Here is a 17,228-nt window from a genome sequence, read left to right on the forward strand (position 1 = left end):
GGGGGTGCAATTTGACTGAATCGTAGCAGCACTTTGATTGGCTACAGAGGGAGCGCACGGCTCTCATGGGCAATGCTGGGTACAATTAGCACGTATCTCACGTTGCATGCCCCGGACGTGTCGCTATAGTAATATCGGTAGGGGAAAAAACTACATGGAGGGAAACCAGGTGAATCTGGCAACCCTGTGTACGGGCAACAGTAAATAAAATGTTTCATGGTCCGTAGGTAGAACCCCAACGGCCGCAGGTTGCCCAGCACTGGCCTTGCTTCTCTGAGTTTCAGATCTCCTGTTTGAACATTTTGGCTCTATAAAAATTTCTTGCCACTCCTGCTCCTTTCTACTTGGACTCTGGATTGGATTTTCACTGGCTTATTTCTCCTTATGGGTTCTCTCTCCACTCCTTTATTTTCAGTATTTGCTGAATGGGAAGGTTCATTGCAAATGCAAACTTCAGAGGACTCGCACTCAATCACAATGTTAGAGGAGGTTTGAAATCAGGCAACATGCGTTCACCCAGCCCGATTAAGCGAGCAGTGTAGAAACTGTCTGTTTTCACTACGCTAATTTGCTTAAGAAGCTCACAGAAAACCACCCCCTGAGAGTACATTAGCCATGCTTGGCTGAGAACTTAACACTCAAAATCAGTCTCTACTAATAAACCAAAGCCTTTAGTTCCACTGCTTTGTTCTCTTTGAGAATCCAATCTTGGGGGTTAGCAGTAAACTCAAGTGGAAGAATGGTTACCTAGCACCTTGAGGTATGCTTTAGCGGAGTCCTTGTCCAGCTCAGTACTGGCCACGCATGTATAATCTCCTTGATCTTTTTCAGCCACACCATAGATGATCAGACCGTCGTCTTCCTTCTTCATCCTGGAAAGGGTACGATGGATAACAAAAACACAGAGCGGGGAATCAGAGTACTGGTGCTGAAGGATTTGATCCTAACCTGTGTGAAGAGTCCCACTGGATTCCATAGGACTATTTGCATGAGTAAGTCCAGCTGGGTTTGACTCATGTTTTAAATTCTTCAGGGCTGGGATCTACTTTTCATTCCATTTATTGGCTTTGGTATGTTTCGGCAGATTATGCACCTGCCCGTCTAGCGAGGTAGTCATACCGAACTCAGTCCCATGGTATCAGAAGCGCTAAAGTGCCCAGGCCCGCCAATGTGGGGGCAAGGCAGGGCAATAATTTTAAAGGTGCTGGGGTTCCCAGGTTACTACTGTGGCAGTGGCGATGGCCAAAGCCCCAGGCTGTGCGTTTCCAGCAATGCTGAAGAGCTAGCCTGGGAAGGCTTGCCCCAGTCCTGCCCCTCCTGCCGAGGCCCCACCCCTCCTGGGGGTGCAGAGATGGGCCCCTCCCACCGCGCCCAGCAGCCTGGCAAGTCTGTCTGCTGCTCCACTAGTGCTCTACAGCTAACTATACTAAGCAGAATAAGTAATCATAGCAGGGTATGAGATGGAATCAAATTCTTCTCTCTAACCAAGCAACAGTTTGAGTCCCCTGATTAAAAAAGCTCATTTCCTTTTCTCCAGATGGGAGACAGATAGGGAGAGGGGAGCTGCAATGGTACCAGCACAGTAGATCAAAGCAGACAAGTATTAACTCGGAAACAGTCTGCAGTTATTAAGCCAAGAGGTTTTAATGAGAGTCTTAAAAAAAATGATTTCATTCTTTTTGACATACTCTCTATAAAATATGAGTCCTGAGAGGCAAGGCTTCTGTAACTGGCAAAGCAACTCCAAACTGCTTGTCAGTCTCCAATGGAAGGTGCGAACACTGCAGAATAGCAGCACCACACAATGTTGAAGTACAGCAGAGATGGGGAGCCTCCGGCCCACGGGCTGGATCTGGCTCCAGCACACGTCTTGCTCAGGCTCCTGCCGCTTCTGCAGCGGGGCAAGCTGGTGCTCCAGCCACGTGGGGGAGTGCCAAGGATCAGGCCCCTTCCTACATAGCTGGAGCACCAGCACCGGCTCCCTGCTGCTGGTAGGGTTGCCATGTGCCCTGTAAAAAACCTCACAAAACACTGGATATGTAAAATGTCCAGTATTCTCTGTTTTGCTCAGACAGAAGGCCACTTGGGACAATCTTCCCCTGCTGCTTTTTTTTTTTTTTTTTTTGCTCAACCAATTTTTTTCCCGCCATGTTCAGTATTTTTTGTGAAACTATCTGGCGACCCTAGCTGCTGGGGGATGGAGGAACTCCCAAGCCTGGCTGGCTGGATCAAGGCAAGTGGATGGTTGCATCCGGCCCAAAGGCTTTACCCAGCAGTGGGGAGGAAGTGGCTCTGTGAGCTGCTGTTTGCCCTCCCTCTGGGCTGGGGGCACGGCAGCGAAGGAAAGCTCTGTCCCTGCACTGCCTTGCAGGCTCCACCCCCGTCGCACCCGCAGGCCAGGAATCACTGTCCATAGGAGCCATCTACGGCCTCCGGAGCTGGCCAGAAGGCACCAGTGATCCCTGTAAGTTATGCATTTGTGCGGCTGCTCAGAAGAGATTAAAATGCTTCCCCGCTGATTAGCAGAGCGGCCACAGCTAGGTTTCTGGTTTTTGCTGTGGAGCGCAGTCACACATGCCTCGGTGCACATAACAAAATGAATGGAAAAAGATTAGAGGGAACATTGGTAGGCACCTCAATCTCCTTCCCTCTTCCACACTTGCACCCTTAGACCCCTCCTACACCTCTGCTCCTGCCCCGACTTTTCACACCTCCAGCCCCCTCCTGAACCCTGCCTCCCACATAGACTTCCGATCCCCAGCCTGCTCCTGCACCCTGCCACCTGCCCACACCCCACACTCTCAGCCTGCTCGCCGGCAGCCCCCTCCTACACACTGAATCCCTCATTTTGGGCCCCACCTCCGAGCCTGAGGGGGCACAAAAATCCACTAGCCCCAAGCTCCCAGCAGAGAGTTAATTCAGCTCTGGGAGGAAGCCCTGAGCCTTGGCACCCACCCCCATGAGGCTGGAGTGTGAGGGGAACCATGGGGGGCCACGTCTGGGAGGTGTGCGCTTTTTTCTTTTGTTTCTCACTTGTGTGGCCCCTGACTCATTTTTCCATGGGCCAGTAGCCCCTGACCCAAAAAGATCCCCTACCCCTGAATGACAGTGACACTGGTTATTTTATGTGTATTATCCCCCCTCCCGGTTGAATGTGGGAAACGCCGTCTAGGCTGTGAAACCAGACGCACCGTGATCCACATTGGCACAAGCTCAAGAAAGACACACCGAAGAGTAGCACTGCCTGGGGAGACAGAAATCTCACGTCACTACGGACCGAAGATCACATGGCGGTGCACCTACCTGTTCCCAATGTACAGAGGAGTGTTATCTTTCAGCCAGCTGACTGTGAGCTTCAATGTAGAGTCATGTTTTATTTGGCAATCTAGCCGAGCCATGGAGCCCCTCTTTACAATCAGATCTTTTGGCCCGTTCACGATCCTAGTTGGGTCTGCAAAGAATCACAAGAAGTCACTTGTAGGCATAGAACTGTAGGGTCTCTATTTGGCACCCAAACCGAAGACGGCAAGTCGAGGCAAATGTGAATGTTGCTGCAAGCCATGCAGGTGAGCAACCACGGTTGTCTCTGACACATACAAGTACTTGCTTATAAGCTGGGTAATTTAGTATCACTTCACCTGTCTTCCTCAGCAATGCTTCCCACCTTTAATGCACACTGAAATGATCTAATGCAGTATTTTTTAGTAAGGGCATTTCACTAGGAAAGCAAAGACCCAAGGCAAACTGTTTGCTTTGTTCAGCTGTTTTATTGCTGCTTGAACTGTGACCCTGCCAAAACAGCTCTGCATCTTTTATTTGTTGCCATCTACCTGGTACTTGGTCAGGTCTAGACTCATAGGGAACATCAAATGAAGCTATGCAATTCCAGCTACATTAATTACGTAGCTGGTGTCTACATACTTTGTTTCACATCTCTCTGTTGTCCCCACAGCTGGAGGAAAAGCTCCTGTTGGCTTCCTTTACTCCTCACACAAGCAGGAGTCCTGGCAGTCAATGGGGGCACCGTCTGAGTTTAATTTAGTGAGTCTTAACTAGACTCACTATATCAAACTCCAGAAGATTGATCACAGCAGTTCCAATTTTCTGTTTAGTGTAGACATACTCCATACTCCAGATAGCTCACCGTGTTTAAAACACGCAATCAAGTTTTCAAACAGTCATTCAGATCTTCAGGTATCTAACCACATCCTTTTGTGATATTAAACTACAAAAACAAAGTTAAATTGTACTCCAGCTCCTAAGATTGACAATCCCATTGCCAGTCTGTTTGTGTCTCTGACAATGGGCTGTGAAAGTATGTAACAAAACAAAATGTTAAAGGAAAAATATATCCTTCATGGAGCCAGGCACCCAAGCTTCTTTGAAAATTGGTCTTTTAAAGCATTTACTGGAGACTAAATTTACATGGCTCCCAGTTCTGCTTTTATGTCTTCACTGTACTCAGTGAGGAATGCCTGGCTTTAAGGTAAGGCAGTTGTTCTAATATAGTTTAACAGAAAAGTAATTTTTTTTTAGTAAGAAACGCTGTCATGGGGCTTTATGGAAACATGCGTATGAATATCAATATGCAACATTGCAAAATGCTTTGTCTAAGGTATCATTTGAAAAGTTGCCATCTACTGAATAGGATTTTCCCATTTGTGTGCATGTACCATTCCTGTATTTGACATTTGAAATATGAAGTACAAGCCTGTTTTACTAATATAGACATGCTAAGTCAGGGCCATTAAGGGAATTTCAGGAACCAGATGGCTCATTATTGATAGGATCAATGATCCGTAAATGGGTTTGTTTTTCCTGTGGAACAGTCCATAGGAGGAGATTCCCCACAAGAACATGGGTTTAGATCACCTGATATGGGTGTCCATCACCAGTTTAGCATTTTTCCACACAGAGGGAGGCTTGCCAAAAAAGGCTTCCCACTTCTGCACAGCCTTTAAAAGTGAGAAACCAAAGGACAGGGGGGCGGCTGACAGACAACACTTCTGCTTACCACCCAACATGATGGCTGGAAACATCTAAGACTGAAGGATCAAAGGGGAGGCTGTCCAGTCTGGGAACTACTGTGAGGGTATGGTATTGCATGTAACAAGGTTCTTAGGCTACATCTAGACTGCAGGCTTCTTTCGGAAGAAGCTTTTCCCGAAGAGATCTTCCAGAAAAGCTTATTTAGAAAGAAAGCATCTACACAGCAAAAGTGTAACGAAAAAGCCATCTGCTTTTTCGAAAGAGAGCGTCCACATTTATTGGATGCTATCTCGCATTTCAGTTGTGATCAGTCTGGACAGAGTGGCCACCAGGGCACCTGTGCTTTTTCCTGAAGGCCTCTTCTTTTAAAAGAACTCCCTCTTCTGCATCCACACATGTCTTTTTCCAAAAAAGCTTTTTCAGAAAAAGGCTTCTTCCTCATAGAACAAGGTTTACCACCGTTGGAAAACCGGAGGGGTTTCTGTCGAAAGAACTCAATGGTAGTGTGGATGCAAGTATTGTTTTTCTAGAAAAACGCTGCAGTATAGATGGGTGTATTAAGCTTAGTCTATGAAGCTGGTGTGTTTTGTTTTGTTTTTTGCTTAGTAACTTATTTTGTTCTGTGTGCTATTACTTATAGCCACTTCAATTCTACTTCTTATATTTAATAAAATCACTTTTGTTTATTAATAAACCCAGTGTGAGTAATTGTTACCGGGGGGGGGAAGCGGTGCTCTCCTTGCATGAGAAAGGGCAGACAATATGAACTTACTCTACGTGAAACTTTTATACAGAGTAAGACGGATTTATCTGGGGTTCAGGTCCCACTGGGGATGTATGCCTGGGTGCTGAGGCAAGACCCTTTAGCGGAGCCTCCCCAGCGCTGAGCTGATCTCAGTGTCTGCATTACGCTGCATAAGGCTGGGACCCCATCTCTGTGTCAGTGCTGGATGAGGCTCAGCCAGACAGAGTAAAGGGGTTGCCTAAGAGAGCAGGACAATTCAGTGGTATGTCAGCACATCAAGTGACTGTCACAAGGGGAGTGCTGTGACCGAACTCATGACGCGCACACACATCCGTGAAGAAAAGACCGAGTGAGGTATCGTTAAGCCAGTGTTCAGCGTGGTGAAAAGAAAAGGCTGAGATTACTTTTTCTCTGTTACAATGCGGGTAGCTCTTGACATGTAATGTCTATATAGCAGCACTGCAGGGAGCAAGAAGTGTTTTACACCAGTGGTTCTCAACCTTTTTTTTTATAAAGTGCCCCTTTACAAAAAATTATAAGTACCCCCAGTACCTATACTTTTCAAACACACACAATTTTTTTCTACCATTGCAACACATTTGTTTAAACAACTTAATCGTAGCCGGGTAGGTGGTGAAATTTTTGGATGTAAAAAGTATAAAAATAATAAAGCGCTGTAAAACTTAAAGCAAAAATTTCTCCAAATTTCAGTTGTGTTGACATACCCCCCAGACTTCTCTCGAGTACCCTGAAGGGTACTTGTACCACTGGCTGAGAAACTCTGTTTTGCATTCTCCATTACCACATCTCTGTCTTTGCATTTCCCCAAACTGACCACAAAACTAAATGTAGCCCAAATTGTCTAGTTGCCCAGCACAGGTGTGGAACTGCACTGCTGTCCACAGCTTGCTGGTTCCAGCACAACCTGATCTGAAAAGACGTGTGTGGACAGTCGTTCTTTAAAAGCAGGATCCACAATGGCCATTAACTCTCCAGATGCAAATACTAGTATGTCTGAATGCAACATGCTAGGATCTTGAACCCCGCTGTCCTTTAGCCAGACGGCTTTTATTTCAAAGAATATCGGACTGCCTACGGAAACATGGAATGGAGATCTAGACGCCACTGACTTCACAGTGGCCCGGCATTTTTAAGAGAGGCCTGTCCCCGGCCGATCGCTTTGTGATGATGCACAATGACTTGTCCCACATAGCACTGGGTTTAGCCAGCTAACTACCTAAAATTATAGGTGTCAGCTAATGCACATGCAACATGGCGGCTGTTTGTGGGCAGGCGGCTCTGTTTTCGCAATGCTTTCACCGCCCCGTGGCTTACCTTTGATCTCCAAACGAACCTGGTTCTCTGCTTTACCCAGAATGTTGGTGGCCACGCAGGTATAGATTCCCTGGTCCTCCTTGCGAGCCATGTTCATTTCCAAGCTCCCATTTTCATGCCACTTGTAGTTTTCTCCATCCAGGGCACTTCCCTGGCCATTCTTAAACCTCACAACGAGACAAGAAATGACGGTCAGAGGAGGCGGCAGCAGGAAACGGCGCATTCCGCAGCCCACGACGATCAGCCGCTCTGAGCACCGGGGTCCTTACCAGCGCAAGGTGGGGATCGGCGAGCCAAAGAACGGGCAGTCCAGGCGAGTCCTGTTGTACTGAATCACTTTGATCAGCTGGTTCCGGGGGGCAAGAATCCGGGGAGGCACATCTTAAACAGCAAAGACCATTGTGTGGTTTTAAAATCCCGGGGGCTGGAACCTCACATGCCTCATCCCTCTTTTTTTGGTACCACATGTTCAAGCTCCTTCTTCCAGGCTTTGCAAAGTTCCACATTTCCTCCTATTCTGCACCCCAATACCCCCGTCACTTTTACCCTCCAACTGCTCTGTCTGCCCCTAGCTACCTTCTATTTCTGGCCTTCTTGCCAACAGCAATCCTGATGCTTGGAAGAGCTCCTCACTCAGTGTCCAACACCCTCCCTCTTCTTCAAAACCACCGTGTCCTGAAACCTGCCTCACGGATGACACAGCTGCTTGGCTTTGCACTGCTGTGCTGGGTATCCTTTGTAACAGAGGGCCTGAAAGACTGCATGAGGTTTCGGTGCCAGGGGAGATGGGGTTGGGAGTGTGACTATCTGTATGGACAGCCCCTCTGAATATTTACAACCAATAGGAAAGCAATCACGTGATTTTTCAGGAAGGGCCAAGTAACAACCAACTTTAACCCATTACAGTTGTGATCTATCATGACTTAAATTAGCCAGAGATTTGGGGAACATCATTCCATGGTATATGATGATTTCACCCATTAATTCAAAGACTATGGTTTTCTTATTACTATCTCTGGGCTGGGCAGTTAGGACCTTCCCAAGCCACTGCCGTAACTCAGAGATCAGCAGACCAGCTATAGCAAAAGGATAGTTACCCAGAACACTGACGAAGGCATTCGCCAGAAGGTAGCCATGTTCATTGGACGCGTTACATTGGTACACAGCACTGCTGCCAATTTGGGTATCCCGAAATACAACGGTGTCTCCGGTCACTTCCCGACTTGGGTTGGGAGAAGCAGCTTCAGAACAAACAGAGAGAGGTTGTTGGTTTGCTATTATACTCTATAAGGATGAAAAACATCAAATACCGTTCACCTCCCCACAATACATCAACCCCCTCACCCCTCATCTGCTAGGTGCCCAGTCATCCCTCCTGAATGTAATTCCCAGAGAAAGCAGGGATGGAGTACAGCTTGTCAGAGTGCCATCCTGGGAATCTGTGCAGCCCTCTGTTTAGCTACAGACCAAGGTAAGTAAGGGCTACACAGAAATCTGCCTGTCACTCATATTCAGACACTGGCCCCTAAGTCGCAGACTCTAACCTCAGCACAAATCAGGAGGGGGGGGGGGGGCGGGTATGCCTGGAAAATGTGGAGTTCATCATTGAGAAGGATGTAGGGAGCCAATTTCAATCTGACCCTCTCTGCCATTCACTCTAAAGTGAGTGACTTGACTGCTGGTCACTGGAGCAGTGTTTCTTTTTTAAAACAAACATCAAAAACATTAGCTGCCTTGGGCAGTGATCACAACTATTAAAGGTGAAATACATGGGTAATGGTTTATGGGCTATGGCCAAGACCTTATTTAGCTGACAGATTTAGCAGTTCCCTGTTAAAGAAGAAAGATCTCTCTTTCTCCCTGTCTCTCTCTCTCGGTCTCATCTGAAGTGGCCAAAAGAGTTTAGTGGCATTAGTTCCAGGGCCATTTTCAGTGTCTTTTTTAGAAGGATCTTGTTGAAATGTGATTGCTCCTGAACTGATCTCCATGCCTCCAAAGCCAATGAGCATTACAGAAGGGTTCTGATACAGAAGCAAATGTTACAGTGAGCGAGACATTGATAAGATTCCTCCATGATTCCAGGACAAATACATTTAGTGAGAGAAATTTTTAAAAACCCACCACTGATTTAGGGATGAAATCTAAAATAGCGAGCGCTAGATATTATGTAACACACATGACTATCCAGTCCTTTAGTTGCCTGGACTCTGTCACACCTATGCACGCATTTAATATTAAATCGAGATTCCTCTGTGCAGCACAAATATTGGATTTTTCATGGTTACTCTTGTTTTGTCAGTCCAGTGTTTATTTTCATTCTGATCCTCATTTTAGTATTTCATCTCCTCTCGAATGGAGGGGCGCATGTCCCAACTGGACTGAAGGATAATGGGAGAGCTATCGGCATGATGGACACATGCCTTCATTCTTCTTGGCTCTCACCATTGCTACTGGTCATTTTTAAGAACACGTTGAACCTCCCACGTCTTGCACCCTCAGCACCTGACTGATCCCGAACCAGGGAATTTGCCACAGGAGGTTACTTGCAGCTTCTCTGCTATGGGTCTCTGCTCAGGTGGCAGCAGAGGGACCAGCAATGATGGAGTGGGGATGGGTGGGCTTTCATCCCCATGGGCAATGTTTCCTGTAAGCTGAGCCCTTGAGCAGCCACCCAGGAGAGATTCAAATGCCACCCAGCAGAGTGCACACAATACCCACATGAGCTTCATTTGGTGGTGCACAGCCGCACATGCCTCGGTGCACACAACCAAATTTATTCTGCACATGGATGGAAAAAATTAAAGGGAACATTGCCTGCAGGCCCTCTGACTGCAGGGCTCCACTCCCAGCCCACCTCTTACCCCATATAGCCCCTGACTGTTCCTCCCTCTGCCTTCCTGAGCTTGAATACTGCAAATTAGCTATGAGTGGTGCTCCAGAAGCTCTCAAAGGGTGGGGAGGAGTTGCTGAGTACAGGGCTCCTGACTTTTCCCCATAAGTGCTCCAGGCCTGGAGCATCCATGGATGCTGAAACACGGATGTTGCCGGAAAAAGGGAAGTCCGGATTATAGAGGTTCATTCAAAAAAAAAAACCCATCCTTTTTAATTTTAAAGTAACCTTTGGTGTCCCAATGCTAACACTGTCATAAATCTATCTTTTGCTCATAGAAAACATACTGGAAGATGCCATAAGGAAGACATTTGTGCTTGGGACATCTTCAACAACTCCTGTTTTGAAAACAACCTTGGCACGACTCATGCTTAGTACTTTTCCACCCTGAAGAAGAAGCACTCTCTCATTTTGCTGCATGCTCCCATAATAAATAAAACACATTCCCTACTAGGCAGCCCCAAACCATCAGCGTGCTTACATTCTATAGGCTCTCCATTCACTAGCCACTGGACTGTAGGCTTCGGGTTCCCGTTGGCTCGACACACAAGTCTACCATCCTCACCGGGGGCCAAGATAAGGTTTTGTGGTTCATCCAACCAGTAAGGGGCCGCTTTAAAGACAGGAAAACATACACAGATGAGTTATACATGTATTGCGGTTAACTCCTCTGAATTCCTCCCCATTCATTAGCTGCTGAGGTGGACCCCATAGAAGATGCTACATGTGTGGAATGGGCCCTCTGGAGCCCTGCAAATCTGCAGCAAGCTGGGACTCATTTTTGCAGATTCAGATGCAGATACAAATCTGCTCAGGGCTCTAGGGCCCTTCTCCAGTGCGGAAGTGCTTTAGATGCAAGTCAAGTCTTGTATTTTAGCAGCTAGAAAAGAGATGCACATTGGCCATGCTGAGAAATGAGAGCACAGGACTCTGCAGCAGACCCTTGCATAACATTCCTAGAACCGGGGCAGGGAGAGAGAGAAGATTTGAACAACCTCCTGAAAACACTCCTTGCTGGGTTTTGTACAGTTCTGTTCCATTAGAAATGGCTCAGATCGAATCTCAAGGTTCAAAACACTTGCTGCCTTTCCCTTTACCCCAGTAACTCAGCTTTGGCAAAGCTCAGATCCGTATCCAACACTTTCAGCTTGGGTCCACTTCTTAGATAAGCAACTCCCCATCCCGCTCCATTGTACTGTGCAGGGCCTTTGAGAGTCTGTTTTCTATTTAGAATAATCTTCCTTCCAAGGAAGCAAACAAGCACATACCACGGAACTCAAACTGAATAGTTATAGTGGTAGAAATGTAGCCGTGTTAGTCTGGTGCAGCTGAAACAAAAAACCGGACCGTGTAGCACTTTAAAGACTAACAAGATGGTTTAATAGGTGATGAGCTTTCGTGGGCCAGACCCACTTCCTCCACTATTTGATCTGAGGAAGTGGGTCTGGCCCACGAAAGCTCATCACCTATTAAACCATCTTGTTAGTCTTTAAAGTGCTACACAGTCCTGTTTTTTGAATAGTTATAAACTGAAAAAACAAGAAATGGTCTGGTAGCACATTAAAGACTAACAAAACATGTAGATGGCGTCATGAGCTTTCGTGGGCACAGCCCACTTTTTCAGATGACCCTGAAAAAGTGGGCTGTGCCCACGAAAGCTCATGATGCCATCTACATGTTTTGTTAGTCTTTAAAGTGCTACCAGACCATTTCTTGTTTTTTCAGTTTATCCTGTACAGACTAACTTGGCTACCCCCTGAAGCTTCTGAATAGGTCTAGTTGTTATATAGAATGGGATTTCCTAGAAAGACCTGCAGAAAAACTCCCACTCAGTGGTCTCTCATGCGCTATAATGAGGGGGCAAGGCCTTCTTTAGAGATTGACGGGGAGGGATGGCCACCTACTCCCCAGTGGGTGGAGCCTGGAAGCAGAGGGGCGGGACAGGAAGTATAAAAGATGGGGCTGGAACTGCTGAAGGAGACAGATGCCTCCTGCTGGAGCCCAAAGAGGATCCCTGGAGTGCAGAGGACTTGCTAGAGCTGCTGGCTGGCCAGAATGCTGAGGAGCTCCTCGGACTGCTATGGCCTCATCAACTCCAGAGAGATGGAGGACACCCACAGAGCTGAGGTATCGAGCAAAGGGATTGTTGGAAGTAGCCAAGGAGAGTAGACTACAGCCTGGTTGGGCTGTTGCCTGAATCCAGGTCAGCATGTTTTGGGTAGTTCTCCACTGACTCTGGGGTGGAACACTCTGCCATCGTTAGGGCCCTGGGCTGGGACTCAGAGTAGGGTGTGCCCGGATCCCCCTACCTTTGCTGTCAACCAGAACCATTGGGTGGCAGCCTCCCCTCCTTAGGCCTAAAAGTCTGCGTTTGTGTGCCAGAGCAAGGAGTCCCTAGACTGTTTGGGGTTCTGCCCTACCTGCAGCCACACCCCCGGACTGCCCACCAAGATAGGGCCTCAGCGACTGCTAATTCTCTAAAATCTTAGGCTAGAGAGGGACCTGAGATCAAGGGGTCATGGCCTCCTTCTGAAACTGATAAGGAGGGGTGGCCATGAACTCCTACATGAGTAAAAAAATTGCAAATACCCGATTTCCCCCACTATGTGATGTAAATTAATGTAGCTCTATTTAAAACAAAATCTGAGCTATGCTGATTTACATCAGCTAAGGACTTGCTTCAGGGGATCAGGCTGGTCAAGATGTAAATACGTGCGGGTATGGGAAAACATCCAAGTTAGTTCTGCAAATCACAGACCTTTGTGTTAGAAAAGGTCTAAGCAAACAAAAAGAACTTTCTCTTGCCTCCCCGTTCCGCTGGAATACTGGTAAGGTAATTAGAATGGTGAGATAAAGACGACGTACCCTTCACTCTCACCGAGATAGTGTGGCGGATGCTTCCCATTTTGTTGGATGCTAGGCAGAAGTATTCCCCCGAGTCTTCCTCGGAGACATTGACGATGCGAAGGGCCTTGTTAAAATTTTCCAACTTGGTTTTGTCTGTTGGGAGCTCTCCTCCTTTCTTGTACCACATGATGTCTGGTGCAGGTCTAAAGGGAGGACAGATTAGGGGTCATATTTCAGAGGAAGGTTCTTCCAAAAGAAGACATATACTGTACATAAAACAGACTACTCCACACTCAGAACCAATTAAAACAGTCCCCTTAGATTTCATTCTCCTAATAGTTTCACAGATGACTCACCCTCCTTCCCCCGTCAGACAACGACTGACTTACCCCACGGTCTTGATCAATGTTCTTAAGCTTCACCAACACCACCAGGAGTTAGATGAAATGGGTTTTACCCATGAAAGCTCATGATACAATGTATTTGTTAGTCTCTAATTTAGGGTACGTCTACACTGCACTCTTATTTCCAGAACAGTTATTCTGAAATATCTTATTTTGACATAGCACGTCTACACTGCAGAGGAGCCTCAAAATTAGTCCAGAGCAGGCTGCCCTACGGTGGATGTGCCATTTCAATTTAGAGACCCAGTAGCCACTGGGGAGGAATAGCTAGGAATGGCCCTAGTGAGGGGCTATTTCAAAATAGCAGCAGTGGAGCGTCCACACAGGCCTTACTTCGAAATAGCTATTTTGGAATAAGCGTTATTCCTCGCAGAATGAGGTTTAGCGATTTCAGAATAAGCCGTCTGTTATTTCGAAATTATTTCAAAATCATTGTTATTTCACAATAACGCTAGTAATCTCGAAATAACGGTGCAGTGTAGATGCACCCTAAGGGGCCACAGAACTGCTCATTGTTTTAAAAGACTAACAGAGCGACCCCTCTGAGACTTTTTACCACTAGGCATGACTTTCTGAGCAGCATCCATGAGTCAATCACTTCTGCATAGGTTTAGCTGGTACACACTCCTATGGCCAAAGTTGGCCAGTTGGGAGCTCAGAAGAACTCCGCGGGGAATGTTTCCTTATCATATTTAGTAGGACACCGTATCATGTTTCACTACTTCCCCAGAGAGGACAAACAAAAGGAAACGGATCCAACCCAGAAAACATAGTGGCAGTTTCCATCTAAGATTTATGTCATCAGTTTCCACTGCTTGCGATTCATCTTTCTGTCTGCTGCCCAGAGTACATTTGCTGTTACCTGTCCTTCCGATGGGGAGGAAGACGCTATAGATTGGATCATTCCTCAGTGAAGTTAATAGCAAAACTCCCAACGATTTCAAAGGTGCAGTGTCAAGGCCTGTACAATTTGCATTCTACTCAGAACAGATCAGAAAAGGAGCTGCTAGAAAACATTTCCCCACGGCCGTAAGTGGTACGTACACTCCTGAAGCAATGCATTCGAGTAAGAGGTCCACTCCTCTCAGCACTATCTGGCTGCTTGAGGTCCCGTAGGGATACATGAAGCTGGGAGTTGATTCCATAATCCCTCGGGCTGAAATCATTAGAAAAGAAAAAAAAAAAAAAACCAATTTTAAAATTCTTCTCCATGTCATTTCTACCAGCAACACACATAGCTGCCTGAGTTGACAACAGGAGCAAAGAACCTATCTGTAGCATTGTGAACACACACACAGTACTTTTACTAAGAGAGGAAGATGTATTCTGGATGAGCCAGTCTCAGACCAGAAAGATACAAGGTGGAGAACTCTGGTGCACCAAGGAGGATGAAGGAGGTTCTAAAGACGAGATCTGAAAAGAAGGGCATTTGATAGGCGGGAAATGGGAGAAGGCGCAAAGCTGAGAGCAGGGAGAAGACCTAGAAAGATAGTCAGGAGAAAGGAAATGCTGGGGGGAGAGGAGAGCAACCAATTGTGGAAGGAAGATGAGCACAAGGAATTTGAACGTGATGCAGAACCAAATGATAATGTTATGGTATAACTGTGTCCTTTGCACCTGCCTATACATTAACTTGCCCCAGCTATATAACTGCTTTTGAGAGGTGAGTAAGCCACCTTCAGTTATCGTGGCAAAAGGCAAATGAGAAGAGTGCATGTCTGATTGGTTGGTTGGTTTTCACAACCATCTTGAAGAACTATCGTCTCAATAAAGCTGTTTCTACCTGGTCTCACGTGGATACACCAATGTACCCCATTAAGCTGAACAATCCCTTTCTGTGTCCCATAATAAAACCATAAAACTTCCCTTCAGAAAGATCAGCATCCTGGGACCTAATAATTAGGGTACAAGGTTTGCCAAGACACTGAAGTCAGAAGGAATTGCGACCAATTAAGTGCTTTGTCTCAAAGCGGACAGGGGAAAATCATGTGATAAATTTTAAACAAACATTGGTTATGAAATACAATCCATGCCAAACCAATTAAAGGCCAGATTTGGCATCCAGGTCTTGACCAGACAAAGCACTTAAGGAAATATGTAACTTTAGCACCATTGTATGCTTACATGCTTGAGTGCATAGCTGGATTTATACATCTCAAGCCACATCTATACGTAAACGCTGGAGATTTTGATCTATACTTAAACACCGGTGATTAGCATTTGATTTAGCGGGTCTAGTTAAGACCTGCTAAATCAAACATTGAGGATGCCTCTGGTCAGAGCCAGTACTCCTTGCAGTCACAAGGAGTAAGAGAAACCGATGGGAGCGTTTGCTCTCATCGGCCTCCCACTGTGAAGACAACACAAAGCTTGGCTTAAAGTATGTCAACTCCAGCTACATTATTTGCATAGCTGGAGGTGCGTATCTTAAGCTGACCTTCTGGATGCAATGTAGACCTGGCATCAGTTATCCCAGTGCAATCCTACTGTGGTCAATGGGCTGCATATGTATAAATTAGGACAAAATTTGGCCCTCAATTTCCTTCTGTGACATAGTTAACAAAGGAAACTGTTGCTGAAGGAAATTCAGTGGAGAGAATATACAATATCCCATCTCTAGTTGGGCATCTGTCATAGTTCTATGTGCTGTCTCCATGTGGAAATCAGAGATGGGAAACTTACATGGAATTATCTGAAAAGGCACAAACAAAAGTGCAGTTCTGAAACAAGATTAACAATTAGGATTGGTTTGGGAAGAGAGATTCAGTTGTATTCCACTAGTGTGTGAGCTGGGTCTAATACTTCAGTAAAACCCAGCTCCTACCATCCTTATCAAGTCAAGAGGCTGCTCCTTGGGAGATTTGTTGCACAAGCACTGTATGATTTGACCAAGTTTTCAATGGGACATAGATGAAGTGTGTGTGTGTGTACACGTGCACACACACACCCCTCAACTCGGTAGATGGAGTGGAACTCACAATTTGATGGATGGAATTAAAACAGTGTTGGATGAGTGTGGGTAATGCTTTTTGACAGGGGGCCACTCCTAAAATTTTAACTGGTCAAGAGCTATACTTTTCTGTGATATTCATGGAGGGGGTGCAGGGTCTGGGACAGATGCTGGCTACAGGATGGAGCTTTGGATAGGAGACTGGGGTGCAGGATGGGGTGTGAGGTCTGGGAGGGGGTTGGGTGTAGGAGAGGATTTTGGTCTGGGAAGGAGTGGTGGAGGGGGTGCAAGGTCTGGGAGGGAGTTGTGATGAGGGACAGTAGTGCAGAGGTTTTGGGTTGTGACCTGGGGCAGGGAGTTACTGTGTGGGAGGGGTGGGATGCCAAGTACAGGCTCTGGCTGGGAATCACTTATACTAGGCGGTTCCTGGCCAGCAGCCCAGCAGGGCACTCAGGCAGGCTACCTGCCTGCCAAGCCCTCACATGCTGGTGCCAACCATGTGCATCTCCACAACATATCCCTTTTGGGGAGGGAGGCAGCATGTCTCCATGTGCTGCATGTGCCCGCAAGTATTGCCCTTGCAGCTCCCATTCGCTGGCTTCTGGCCAATGGGAGCTGCGAGGATTGTGCCAGGGGCAGGAGCAGCGGGGGAAGACCCTCCCAAGGGCGCACCATGCAGATGCACATGCTGGTCCCCAGCAGCCAGCTGCTTTGAGTGGCATGTGGGGGCAGGGAGCCTGCCCGAGGGTCCCGCTGGGCCTCAGGACATTGATGTAGGATCTTGTAAGGAAAAACCAGCTGAAATCAAACAAGGTTTTAAAATAACAAAAAAAGAACCAAAGTGTGACAAGTCGGACACCGTAATCCCATCCACACATGGAAGCATTTACTTAGGGGGCAGGCAGTAAGTACCACACACATATAACAGGATGTGCGTATTGAAGATAAGCCAAAGTGACAGCATTGACTAGCCCTGCAATAATGGTGAGAGGATTATTCTGCTCTATTTGGTAACTTTTAGTCCTAAAAAATGGGCATCTTGCTTTAAAAAACAAAAAGAAACTGGAG

The 17,228-nt window shown here is 46.7% G+C and overlaps 1 protein-coding gene across 19 annotated transcripts in view; it reads right to left on the reverse strand.

Annotated features, from left to right (window-relative positions):
• Positions 1–17,228, reverse strand: part of NFASC (neurofascin) — a 278,159-nt gene that overhangs the window by 77,168 nt on the left and 183,763 nt on the right. For all 19 annotated transcript variants that reach the window (XM_075910489.1, XM_075910486.1, XM_075910494.1 and 16 more), the window contains 8 exons: positions 14,255–14,366; positions 12,825–13,009; positions 10,441–10,572; positions 8,167–8,310; positions 7,339–7,450; positions 7,070–7,236; positions 3,304–3,451; positions 748–872 (listed from right to left, as the gene is read on the reverse strand). In XM_075910489.1, the coding sequence (XP_075766604.1) occupies positions 748–872; positions 3,304–3,451; positions 7,070–7,236; positions 7,339–7,450; positions 8,167–8,310; positions 10,441–10,572; positions 12,825–13,009; positions 14,255–14,366 (1,125 nt within the window). The remainder of the gene's footprint in view (positions 1–747; positions 873–3,303; positions 3,452–7,069; positions 7,237–7,338; positions 7,451–8,166; positions 8,311–10,440; positions 10,573–12,824; positions 13,010–14,254; positions 14,367–17,228) is intronic.

This window comes from Pelodiscus sinensis, chromosome 27, assembly GCF_049634645.1.
Source record: "Pelodiscus sinensis isolate JC-2024 chromosome 27, ASM4963464v1, whole genome shotgun sequence".
Lineage (NCBI taxonomy): Eukaryota > Metazoa > Chordata > Testudines > Trionychidae > Pelodiscus > Pelodiscus sinensis.